The 12548-nt window shown below is 49.5% G+C and overlaps 5 protein-coding genes across 5 annotated transcripts; 3 read left to right on the forward strand and 2 right to left on the reverse strand.

Moving 5' to 3' along the window:
• Window positions 1-129: 129 nt before the first annotated feature.
• Window positions 130-1840, reverse strand: MIND_00839400 (Rhodanese domain-containing protein; the record flags this gene model as incomplete). Its single annotated transcript, XM_037365060.1, has 13 exons — window positions 130-345; window positions 392-452; window positions 505-526; window positions 574-715; window positions 761-776; window positions 828-833; window positions 880-1090; window positions 1136-1146; window positions 1197-1231; window positions 1281-1307; window positions 1348-1428; window positions 1476-1670; window positions 1703-1840. The coding sequence occupies 13 exons, from the start codon at window positions 1838-1840 to the stop codon at window positions 130-132; spliced, it is 1161 nt and encodes a 386-aa protein (XP_037218302.1).
• Window positions 1841-2525: 685 nt separating this feature from the next.
• MIND_00839500 (OGFr-N domain-containing protein) lies at window positions 2526-3400 on the forward strand (the record flags this gene model as incomplete). Its single annotated transcript, XM_037365061.1, has 4 exons — window positions 2526-2671; window positions 2718-2771; window positions 2819-3039; window positions 3087-3400. 4 exons carry the CDS (start codon window positions 2526-2528, stop codon window positions 3398-3400), a joined length of 735 nt encoding a protein of 244 aa, XP_037218303.1.
• A 336-nt stretch (window positions 3401-3736) lies between these two features.
• MIND_00839600 (General amidase) lies at window positions 3737-6131 on the forward strand (the record flags this gene model as incomplete). Its single annotated transcript, XM_037365062.1, has 12 exons — window positions 3737-3754; window positions 3805-4285; window positions 4340-4375; window positions 4428-4544; window positions 4591-4729; window positions 4781-5076; window positions 5127-5204; window positions 5251-5297; window positions 5343-5545; window positions 5587-5742; window positions 5791-5933; window positions 5992-6131. 12 exons carry the CDS (start codon window positions 3737-3739, stop codon window positions 6129-6131), a joined length of 1854 nt encoding a protein of 617 aa, XP_037218304.1.
• A 718-nt stretch (window positions 6132-6849) lies between these two features.
• MIND_00839700 (uncharacterized protein) lies at window positions 6850-10823 on the forward strand (the record flags this gene model as incomplete). Its single annotated transcript, XM_037365063.1, has 7 exons — window positions 6850-7281; window positions 7331-10012; window positions 10063-10155; window positions 10200-10323; window positions 10373-10498; window positions 10546-10666; window positions 10721-10823. The coding sequence occupies 7 exons, from the start codon at window positions 6850-6852 to the stop codon at window positions 10821-10823; spliced, it is 3681 nt and encodes a 1226-aa protein (XP_037218305.1).
• A 176-nt stretch (window positions 10824-10999) lies between these two features.
• Window positions 11000-12471, reverse strand: MIND_00839800 (F-box domain-containing protein; the record flags this gene model as incomplete). Its single annotated transcript, XM_037365064.1, has 3 exons — window positions 11000-11101; window positions 11153-12316; window positions 12367-12471. 3 exons carry the CDS (start codon window positions 12469-12471, stop codon window positions 11000-11002), a joined length of 1371 nt encoding a protein of 456 aa, XP_037218306.1.
• Window positions 12472-12548: the final 77 nt, after the last annotated feature.

Below are 12548 nucleotides of genomic sequence, written 5' to 3' on the forward strand. Positions count from 1 at the left end.
CTAAGTAACAACATCCAGGAATACAACGACTACGAGAGCCAAACTAGGGTATGTAGGGTCTAGGCGTTATCAATATCATGCTGAGCCAGAAGCCATCGTTCGTGAATAAACATCAGTGTTCGTGAATGGTCATCGAAGAAGGACCAAGATAATTCCCAGAGAAATATGAGCCAGTATAGTTGCCCACCACAGATTCATGTGTGGATTATATGAGCCCGAATGACTCCCAAGAGCAGCAACAGCGGCCGAGGGGCCAGGTCCAGCGGTGGTATACGCGCGCACGTGTTTCAGCTCGAAGTATGCCTGATCAAAGTTGGCTCCAGAGCCAACCACGTTATCATTGTACTAGAGCAGCGTCATCGAGGCATGGGTGAAAAACGTCACTACATACACAAATACCCGTTGGCCCCTTTGCAGCACATGTTTCGAGGTAATCGGCGGGGATACCAGCCCTGGCAGGTGGCTTTCAGCTTGTAGGCCACACAGGCATTCCTGGAAACAAACCATTGGCCGCACAACGTTATATCTGACGACGTAGTAAGGAACTGAATGGGCGGAGTACTCTAAACACACCGATTACAAGTTTTTGAGGCCCGAAGAAGTCTTCTATCTTACATGTTTTGTTCACATAGCTTGCAGAAGGGGGACCCCAGTCCGAAAGATCCATCGAGGAGGTAGCCGTCGATTGAAGGATGGAGGCCGGAACATTTGGACGCTAAAAACAGTCAATTATTGTAGCTGTAAGCCCAGCGCAGCTGACACTCCAGAACCATATGCTAAAATAATACTGAGATAACTACCACATAGGCAACGGAGAGGTCACGCACAATATCCTGGAGTAGGTTAATAAGACGCGGATATCACCAAATCGATACGTACCCCGTATAATCGAATTGGGCGGCCCAAACTCCTCCGCCTGCAGCCGCAAACCCGCTTTGATAGCTGTTGGGAGCGTTTTCACCCACTAGACACCCTGCAGGATTGGAGCAGTCATTCACAGATGAAACGCCTGTTTGGCTGCTGGGGGTTGTGTGGAAGCAGCCAGCCGTTGTGTGCAGAGCATATTGATTATCGAGCATCAAGTTGATGCCTCCAGTTGGTCAGAGAGATGGATTAGGTTGCCTTTTTGTCGTACCTTCAACAATACTAGAGGCCTGGTTTAGTATGCACATCGACTGAAAGTTTAATGGGCTCACTCTATCTCTCCTCCGTTCGGCCAATCAGGCCCAAGCTAATCATTTGTTGAAAAACAGGGCGTTGGAAGAGGAAAAGAAACATACCGTCCATATGCTTGGCCAAACCTTCGTCTGTAAGATATCGGAATCAACCGTCGCGATGAACACTCACCGAGCATCCATAAGGAAGATGAACAGCATCAATGATCCAAAGAGAACCGAGCTCATAGGACCTTCGCGTCGTAATGCGTACCTGTTGTTGGAATTCAGTTGTCGAACCAAGCCCACAAGTAGGCCCACCGAGTTTCGCTTTTGGTTGAAAGGGACGTTGGTAAAGTCGTCGACGCGTAAAATAACATTTCCAGCGGCGTTGACGTACGCCAGTTGCTGAGTGTACGCGTCCACTTCGTTTAACCAAATTACATCACCTTGAAGCAATGAGACAAAATTTTGACCAAGAAACATAATAACCCAGCGTAAGATTATCATAGTGGCCTGTCCTCTGAGGTTAGAAGGGAGGAAGTGACGAAAGGGTTTAGAGTGCCATAAAAATCCCAATTTCCTTCGTCGAAGAATCCGATGCCAGAAAAGTCATCCACAATCTGATATGCCGTCGAGGTGAGGGCTGCTGAGAGCAGAAAGACAATGGATAGGTGGATGTGCATGACACCGTGGTGGTGGTGGGTTGACGAGTGGCCCCACACCACCGGAGACGCTGGGAGGATTTAGACAACCACCTCGTGGTTGTCGGTTGTTCGGCCCGTTGTTGAGCCTCGGTCACGGTGTCACACTGATAGAACTACTTGTTCACTCAACTCCAACTACTTAAACTGCCAGGGATGTAGAAGCCGGGGCTCAAGATTATATTCCAAGCGTCTCAAACTCTTGTCTTGTCACCCACTAGGGACTGTGTCAAAATTCGCTCTCGCCCCAATGACTAGCACCTCCACGAATATGCCAGATCGATGAATCTAGTACCCAGCTTGGCCTCTATTTCTTGTCTCACTTACTTCCCAGCCTATCTGGGTCCAACAAAGGAGGCCCATGGTAAGGAGCCAAGTGAGTATTCTGTACTGTTCATCCAATGACACTAACACTTCAAAGCAACAGAACACCACGAAATGATCTTGAGCTGATCATGCAACTTCCTATTGTTTCTAGTTCTGTACACGAACTTGCAAGTCTGTAGGCTAGTTACACTTGAGAAAGTCCTCTATCTACTCGTATCTTCCGTAAATAACTACATCATTCTCCCCTGTGAAAGTTGAAAGTCTCATCCAACCAATGCATACACTACTAAAGCGCGTTTTTGGCGTCCAGTCACGATCACACATCTCAACATCCACTGCAATGTCTGTCCCGAGCGATGTTCTTGAATTTCTTCGTGGCTACCCAAATGGTAGCGACAATAGTCGGCAATCCGCAAATCTTGGCTTCTACAAGAACACGCATCGCTGCCAACCCGACGATTTGCTCATAGAGGAGCTACATGAGAAGTGCTCTTGACAATCCACAGCCCTTTTCTAAGCTGACTCAGAGTAGCTGGCTAGGCGACTACAATAAACTAGAGAGAAAACACGGGTTCATTCAATGGCTGTGAGTCACCTTCAAACACCTTGTTCGCGCCTCAACTGCGTGCTCAGCTTCCCCATTCGCGAACATGGCATGAATTATGAGTCTCAACCGTTGCAACCACACGAAATCGCAGGAATAAAGAACGACCCAGACGCGATGAAACGTCTCTTGACTTCATATAAGCTGATGCTCGACTTCTATGGTATGCAGCTGGTTTCGGAAGAGACTGGCGCAGTAAATCGGTCTCTGCCACCTCGCAACTATGAGCCACGATATGAAAATCTTGTCTGTGAGTGCTGCCGACCCAAAATCTCCATTGCGCTCAAATCTGTTTAGATTCGTCTCACAACTACCTCCGAATCTCGCGCATCCTAAAATGTCTTTCGGAGTTTGGATATGAGCGACTAAATGCGGGTTTTCTGTTGCATGTGTTGTGGGAGCAGAGTGAATGCAAGCAACTCAATGTACCACGTCTCTCTGCCAGTATGGATCGGTGGTGGGCTAACTGCATTCGCAATGAGGAGGAGCGAGAGTGGATTGCTGGGATGATTGCCAGGGTTCGAGGAGAGCCGGATTTTGTTTTCACCAGGGACATGTACAACGAAGCATTAGCGCGACGAGAACGGACTGGTAGTTTTAGAGAAGAGTAAGTAGCACGTAGATCTGAAATCGGATGTCAATAAGACTCTTAGAATTATTGGAGAACGCACCAAGCCGATAACCTCGTTAAAGCTGCCATCAATGCCTCCTGCTTTCGACGTTCATACATGTCGCTTACAGACCGTAACAATTGGTCGATGCTCTCAAAGGTTGGGCCTGCCCCATCTTCGATCTACGGGAGAGTCAATGCGAGCTTAACTGGAGAAGGTCGTAGACCTGCCGAATAACCACTGGTGGTCAAAGCAACGGATATTGTTCGACCCTCAAGCAATGTCACCGAAGCCACAGCGCGGAGCGACTCGAAGGACGTAAGACAGAAAGATTCGATGGAGTCGGACTCTTCGGTAAGCGCTTGCTGCAACTCGTCAGCGCAAAAGGTGGTCATCAAGCATAGGAGCAGGTTTGGATTGATTTTAAAACGGCACAACAACTGCCGTTGTCAGCAATGCCTCCACCACCATCGTCTCTTACCACGTCGCTCCTTCCACATAACTGGCAAGAGAAATGTGATCATCGCAAACAGGCTCAGCTGGACTCCATACCGTCTGAATGGATCTTGAAACCCCTTCCCAAAGAACAACTGAATGTCATGGCCATTCCTCGACAATGCGGCTTGTTGTCCCAACTAGAACTTGAAATCACGGAGACAGTCGACATCGCTACACTGCTGGAGAACCTTCGTCTGGGACTTTGGTCCTCTGTTCAAGTCACAACCGCATTCTATAAGCGAGCGGTCATCGCACAGCAATTAACCAACTGCCTCACGGAAATATTCGTGGAGCGAGCACTTGCCCGGGCTAAAGAAGTGGATGATCATCTTGCGCGGACGGGGACAGTTTTGGGGCCTTTACACGGGCTCCCTATATCTTTGAAGGGTGCGTCATTGGTGAGATCCGTTTTATCTCACCCTCACACTACCAATAACGCAGACCAATTCAGTATGGAGGGACTCGAAACTATAATGGGTGTGGTTTATCAGCTGCCATCCAGTTATGCATCTCAACCTTTTATCGACAGGCTACGCCAAATGGATTGGACGAGTTGCAACCTCTGACTGTGTGCTTGTGCAACTGTTGTACGAATGCGGCGCGGTTCCTTTTGTGCGGACCAATGTTCCTCAGACCCTGATGCATGGTATTGGCCCTCCATCCTCATCCATAATACTGACACACTCTCGAAGGAGAAACACACAATCACGTTTTCGGTCGTACATTGAATCCCTACAATACTTCGTTTACTCCCGGTGGCTCTTCCGGCGGAGAAGGCGCTCTATTAGCGATGAAAGGCAGCCCCCTCGGGGTAGGTACCGATATTAGTGGGTCGGTCTGGTTTCATCTTGATTACTACGTCAAGCTGAAATGGAGGTACAGCTCCCTCCGAATACCCAGTGCTTTCTGCGGTCTTTATACCCTCCGTCCGTCTTACGCGCGACTTCCCTACTATGGTGCTGTGAACGCACTAGAAGGGCAAGAGTCAATTAATTCTGTTCTCGGGCCCATGGCAAACTCGATGTCTGGTGTCAAAATCTTCACGAAGGCCATTTTGGGGACAGAACCATGGCGCCGTGATCCTTTAGTACTGAGAAAGCCTTGGAGCGAGAGTGAGTATCAACTCGAATATCATGGAGGTGGTGGGAGATTGTGCTTTGCAATAATGTGGGACAATGGTTATTGTCTCTCTCTTAACTGGGAAGATGCTGTCCTGACATCTTATTAGGTGTAGTCAAGCCTCATCCGCCACTTCATCGAGCAATGCGAACGGTTAAACGTGCGCTCGAGGCAGCCGGACATCAAGGTTAGTATACCACATCTGAGTAAGTAAAAACGTCTCAACGCATTAGTCATCGACTGGGAGAATCACCGCCATCTCGAAATATACAAAAACGCAGTACGGAAACATCTTTAAATATCAGATAAACTTGACTCGAGGTAGGAAACAATATTCGCTGCCGATGGTGGACACGACTACCTAGCAGAATGCGAAGGCGCTGAACCGCTTATTCAAACAATGCAGCTTTCGGAACATGTTACCGACCTGGAGGTGCCTAAATCCAGCATCCCCATCCTTGAGGAGCCTCTGGTTAAAAAGCTGGTTGGGAGACCTCATCATCGCAGCGCTTGGGAGGCCAGTCTAGAGTCATTCACATATCACATGAGATCTCAAAGACCTCATATAGCTTTGGCAACTACACAAAGAAAAACGCGAACTTAGGAAATCCCACCTGGATCACTGGGAAGCAACCGTTATGCGGACAACAACTGGACGACCTGTCGATGCAATTATTTGCCCTGCCGTCGCATATACAGCGGTTCCGCATGGCGCTAACACGTATGTACTTGGGGGCCAAGTTGTTGGACGTTATATAATACCATCATTCTAGAGACTCTTTCTACACAACTTTGTGCAGCGCACTTGATCTCACCTGCTCTGTTTTCCCGGTAAACTCTGTCGACCCCACTCTGGATGACATTCAGCCACCACACGAATTCTACAATCACGAAGATGAACATATATATGGTATCTGTGCGTTTATTCTTTTTGAAGGTCTCGACCGACCCTAATCTGGTGTCCGATTGGAAAGACGAGGCAGACAAATTTCCGGGGTGTCCTGTCGGACTGCAGTTAATCGGACGCGTCCAGGAAGAAGAGGCGGTTATCAGGATGACAGAAATTGTGGCTGAGATTCTGAAGGCATCGTTTATGGGAATGTCAGACTCTTGATAGAAGAATCGGAAGAGGGCGAAAGAGCTGGGCGATCTTGCTATTAAATTTGCCCAACTGAAATAGAAAGCTGAGAGTCACGGTGTTTGAGCTCTGCTGAAGTCCTACCCTAGGCCGAAACTTCAAGTATGTAGAAGTCATCAGCGTTGACCGAGTTCTTGGATAGGACACGGACATGTAGACCGAAGAAAACTTCAAACTTGATATGGAGTAGAGATTTTGCCATTCTGACATCACAGACGTGCAGCTGGCAGAGCGGCTTTGCCGTTGGCGGCGACATTTTCAGTGAAACCGAAGAGTTGGTCTGCGCATGTAGGAGGATGATACTTATTCCATTTGTACCCTCGCTCAGGAAACATTGTGCCACAAGAATGATGGAAGCAGGGGAAGAACCAAGTCTTACACTGTGAGCAGGCGATGAGGATGTAAGGCAGCGATAATCAGACAAGGTGGTAAAATTTTTGTGGGTGGTGGTTTGTGAAGAGACAATTTCCTTATTTGAGTGAGCGGCGGTTGAAATCCAACGACGATCAGCCTTTAGATAGACTTTGCATTTGGCACTCTTCTGCTGGTCGGCAGCTCGCCTTTGCGCTTGAGCGGTATCTCTTATTCCTTTTCTCCCCTCGAACGACCCCTGCCAGCTCCGTCACGACCTAACTTAACATTGGTATGTCTATGCACCCTCCAAACCACGCGTCTAACATTGCAAATTAGAGCCATGTCTCGCCTTTACATCGACACAAGTCCCACCAACATGCTCTCCGTTTCCAGTGCTCGAACACGGAGTCTCTCGAACGCATCGTCAACCTCATCCATCTCAATACTGTCTCCCAATTCCGCATCGACTAACCCTTCCGCTTCTGCTTCGACCTCTTCACTGCAACTGGCGTCCACCTCCCGGCCAACCAGTCCTGCATATGACGATACCGTGCGAATTGGGCCCGTGGACTATGTCCTAGCCATGCACGACTACAACCCTCAGGGCCAAAACGCGACTTGCCTCTCATTTCGGGCAGGACAAGTCATTCATGTGCTCAACCGAGATGCGAGTGGCTGGTGGGACGGTGAGCTGGAGGGGAGGAGAGGTTGGTTTCCCAGCAATTATGTCAACGTCGATGTTACTGCGCTTTCGGGAGAGAGTGCTTCACTGGTGCGTTTTCGACTGTGTCCATAACCTCGCTAATCGTCATTCATTATAGTCGCACGCAAAAGGACACGCCCATTCTCTCTCCGCTAGCTCTGTTTCATCATGGACAAGTACCAGAGAATTCTCACAGCACACGCGACATCCATCGTTGTCTGAAGCCTTGGGCCCTGATATTGATTCATATTGTCCCCCCATAATGGTGCCTCTACTACATGGCCTCTCCCTCCTCCAGAACGCCGTCAGGTCCAATCGCGTTTCCCATTTCCAGCCATCCACCGCTTGCATAATTTCTTGTGTTCGATCAATTCTTTCGACTACCGACACACTTGTTCGTGACGCGCCGATCCTGCTTCGATTCCCTGCTCTAGCTCAAGAGCGAAGGAGGATATTGACCGTTCTCGCATCTCTGGTTGCGCAATCGAAGAAAGCGTCTGATGATACACTGGACGAAGCTAGTCAGGAGACTCAAATAGATGCTATGGTGCGTCTTGGCGGGCAGGTCTTCGCCAGCGTTAGGAGGTTTCTTGCAGTAGCAGTGCAATGTGGAGTCGAACTGCCAGAAAGACGGCAGTCAATTAGCTCTGTTGCGTCTACCGACACAGAAGCCGCTTCGTGGAGTAATCCCGACCCATTAGAAGCCACCGTTTCGTACGACCAGGGCTCTTTTCCACGCTTCACCACACCTCGAAAGAGTCTTCTGGCCAACCAAGGTTCTGCTCTCCGCGCAAGGAGCATGGTAGATCTACGGCGCTCGATTTCCCGGGCTTCGGTCGACACCGACTCAGAAGCTGCAGTTCCTCTCTTACCAACCAACATCAACATTCCTATCAAGACGAAGCAAGAACAGTATCTTTTGAAGCAACGTCTGATAAAGCATAAAGCTGGGGGACTATCCATCAGCAGCACCTCCTCCACGTCATCATATTCCTCACTCGAATCTCCTCCTTCCCGTCCGTCTTTTCCAGTCGGTCCTTCAACGACTGCACAAGTTATGGAGGCACTTCGGTCAACACACGATCAATATCTCAGTACTATCGCCGCCTTCATTGGCCACGCCCATTCTCATTCACGCTCTTCACATGCATCCACTACAGGTCACATGCATGAGCTCGTCCGGGAGATTGTGGAAATGGTTTGCAAGCTTCTTACCATTGTGGAAGCAGTTCTCCAGCATCGAGATGTGCCTGTAAACAAACTTGGCCATCTTCGGTCAGCAAAAGACGGGCTCTACAATGTTACGAGTAATCTGGTGGAGTCAGTCCAACTGCTAGGCACCAACTCGATGCCTACTATGTCAGAGGAGGAAGAGAAGCAAACTTTGTTACGCTCTGCGACAGACGCGCTCAAGGCCGGTGCGGATTGTGTCGCCGCCGTTAAGATGTGTTTGAACCGGTCCATGGGCGAACGACCTTTCGTTCTGCAGCTACCCAGCGTCCAGGATCGTATCAGTTTCACGCCAAGCAAGTTTGCACCAAAGGTCCTTACGAGATCGACCAGCATGGGTGCATTGAATCACAACTATCAGTCACTTGACGCTGCGGGGCAAGATGCTGATGATTTAACTGCGCACCAACCCATCGTTGTGTTACCGCATATTCCGGACTCGGGTTCAGAGAGTAGCGGATTGTCTCAATCTTCCTCTCTGCAGTCTCAAGATACCGGTGTCACTTCTCCGGACAGCTCGTTACCCTACCTTCATGTCGGTAAGGAGGTGGTTGAGCGCGATCTTCCGTCTCCGACCTCGTTCGCCAACACGGACGATGGGACAACATGGGAAGGTAGTCGAGCTCATGCTATGGAAGAAAGGCTGTTAGAAGATAAGATTTTGCATGGTGATCTACCTTCTGTGCCGCTTGAACCTCCTCAACAACACCCTGTTGCATGGATGTCGTCTCATGACTACCAGCTGGAAGAGGTCGCATACAACACCGAGGGGTATATCGTTGGGGCAACAATGGCAGTATTGGTGGAAAAGATGACACCGCATGAAAGTCGGCTGGATGGTGCCTTTTCTGCGGTTTTCTTCCTTACGTTCAGACTGTTCTCGACGCCGCTTGAATTGGTGGACACAATCATTCAGCGCTACAATCTCCTTCCTCCCCACGGAATCTCTCATGAAGACCTCCAGCTCTGGCAACAAAAGAAAGGCGTTCCGGTCCGTTTGCGAGTTGCAAACATGATAAAAACGTGGGTGGAGATATACTGGCGGTCAGGTGTAGACGACCCAGCTCTCGAACGGCTCGCGTTGTTCACTCTTGATGGGCTCGCTTCGTTGTTCCCCAAGCCCGCTGAGAGAATACTCGAACTGCTCGAGCTTCGACGGCAAACTGCCGACTCAATTCTTAGCCCAAAGAGCGAGCGGACTCGAGATCCTGGCATGTCGATTAATCCACCGCCTGCAACGCTTCCCGTGGCCGAAATTCCTCGTCCTGTTATGACCAAAAGCCTTTTTGCCAATCTGCGTTCCAGGAATTTTGTCGCTATCACAATCACCGACTTCGATCCTCTAGAATTGGCAAGGCAGATGACCATTATGGAGTGCACGCTGTACTGTGCTATCCAGCCGGAGGAAGTTCTGGAAACTGGGCAAGAAGGGGCGAAATCGCCTGTAAACGTGCGTGCCGTCTCATCGTTGAGTACGGCCATCACGGGGTGGGTTGCGGAGAGTATTCTGAGGGAACCTGACACGAAGAAGAGGACAGTATTGATTAAATTTTTCATCAAGGTCGCTGATGTGGGTTTTTTTCACTTTGATTTTTGGGCACAATCTCATCGAACGGGTAGCGTTGCACTTCCCTCAACAATTTCAGCACTTCTCGCGCTATCCTGGCTGCGTTGGATTCGTCCACGATCTCTCGGTTGCATCAGACATGGCTGGTTCGTCATCCAATCTCTGTTTATTTGCCCTAATATCCGTCAAGGGATTGCCGCAAAAGAACAAATCCCAACTGGACGTTCTGAGGCGGCTTGCGGATCATTCAAGGAATTATCGCGAGTACAGAGATAAACTGCGTAACACAGCACCACCGGCGGTTCCCTTCCTCGGTTTGTGACACTCGTCTCCTCTCTCTTGTTGGTGTTGATTGCTCGGCAGGACTTTACTTGACGGATGTCACTTTTTGTCGAGAAGGAAACCCTTCGCATCGGGCGTCTCCCATGAATCCTGAACGGAAGTTGATCAACTTTAACAAGTATCATAAGCTGGCTAGAATTGTTCAAGGTATTCGAGACAGAGTTGAGTTGAACTGCATGCTGACAAGGCTGTAGATATGCAACGATTCCAGGTTCCATATCCGCTCAAATGCATCTCTGAAGTACAAGAATACCTGAAAGGTGCTTTTGAGTTATCGAAACATAACGGTGATTTGCAGGATTTGTATCGACGAAGGTAGGCAAGGCTAGCGGAGCATCTTTTTATCAGAAACTGACCACTACTTTTTAGTCTGCTTATTGAGCCGCGACAAGCTGCCGATAGCGCGCCTGGTACCGACATGCGACAGCTCTTCAGCTGGACGTCTAGATCGTCAACCAGCACACCATCATGACCGACTTCCAGTGCATTATATCTATTATTTCTTCGCTTTGCATGCACATACTACCTACCATATATCATTCATTCCGGGTCTCTTTGTCATTTGTCCTGCATCTACTGTTGTTTAAGCTTGTATCACTACATCGCGGACACCGGAAGTACATCTGTACACAAAATAGCACTTATTACTCAGCGATGCGGGTAGCTCGTGACATAAAAGCCAATGGATGAGTGATTTCGAAGGGGTTGAGTTGACAGCCGAGGATACGACGCCTCTGTAACACCGGGACCCTACTGACGATCAACAAAAGTAGAACAAAAAAAGTAGGGCAATAGACTGACAAAATCGAGAACGAAAGGTCTGCTTTCGGTAGCGCCGTAAAGTCTCGAGCTTTCCATGAGGAGAGCATATACTGGCGAGCGATCGTTGAGGGGCGCGTGGACATTGAAGCCGCCATTTGGATTTCGAACATCCCATAATGAGACCAGACTGTGACGAGCTGCACCAGCTGCAACATGGTTGCCGCCACCTCCTCCACAGGCGACGGAGTAGATTGGGTCATCTGACCATGAGTTGGAGAGAGTGAGGACAGGTTTAAGGTGCGGAGGGCCGGAAGAATTGTCTCTTGAAGAGGAGCGGAGGTCGTGGACGGAGACTATGCCGTTGTACCATCCCGCCACAGTGATTTGAGGCGATCCGCCCCACGAGCAAGGGGGTCCACGAGTAATGGCGTAGACCGCATTTAACGTGCTGATGGGAGCTTTGCTGCCGGACAGTGACAAAATCGCTGTAGGCTGAGGCGACAGTTCAGTGTCAGAAATTGAATGAACGACCAAGGGTTTCGAAGAAGACATTCCAAAGGCAGCGAAGGGCGACGATGATTCGAGACACATGTGACATGTCCAGCTCCGGGCATTCAACTCGAGAGATGTCGAAAGCGCGGTTGTGTCTGTCAACACAACCCGACCTTTCGAGGAAAGAGAGAGGATCCTGCTGCTTGAAGTGGAAAGGCTCTCTACAAAGTCCTTGTTGTCGCGAAAATGCGAAGGCAGGGGAGATCGTTCGATATTTAGCGTGGAGTTAGTGGAATTGGCGAGTATTCGGATATATTCACAAGTGCCGTCGTAGAAGGCGACGCATATTGAGCCATTCGGTAGCATATCTAGAGCCGTAACATAGTTGTTGTTATCTTCTGGGTTCCTCAGATTGCATGAACCCTCCAACGAGATTGACGGGGAGGTTCCTTGAGGGAAAGAGTAAGTGTAAAGTGTATTGTGCGTTGCTACAACAAGTCGCTCTGAATCAAGGGCTATTGCTGGCTGCTGTTTTGCCGGCCACGAGTCTGAGAGAGGACGGGCAACGAACTGGGCACGCGACCACGAATTATCGGATAGGAAATCATGGATGGCGGCAGCCTTTGCAGACCACATTTGTCGGTGTTTAACCAAACTCTTGGAGGGTCGCGGGTTAAGCCGCAGATATCCACTCCATCCGTACTCTTCGACCTCTGGAGGGTTAAGAAGAGGGGTAAACCGCAGCATAAACAAAGGCGTACGAGGGCATGCAGGAACTGGCAAGTTTGGCACACAGCATTCAAGTCGGGGACCGAAAGTTGGCGAAGGAGAAGAATGAGAACATCATTAGGAAGGTTGAGAATCATATAGTGCTCGACATGGGTGGTTCTTGTCTTATAAGTCGTGGCAAAGAGTCAAAGAGGTTTGGCAGAGTCGGCAGCGA

The sequence above is a fragment of the Mycena indigotica genome, assembly GCF_014461135.1.
Source record: "Mycena indigotica strain 171206Taipei chromosome Unknown Mind.scaff0007, whole genome shotgun sequence".
NCBI lineage: Eukaryota > Fungi > Basidiomycota > Agaricomycetes > Agaricales > Mycenaceae > Mycena > Mycena indigotica.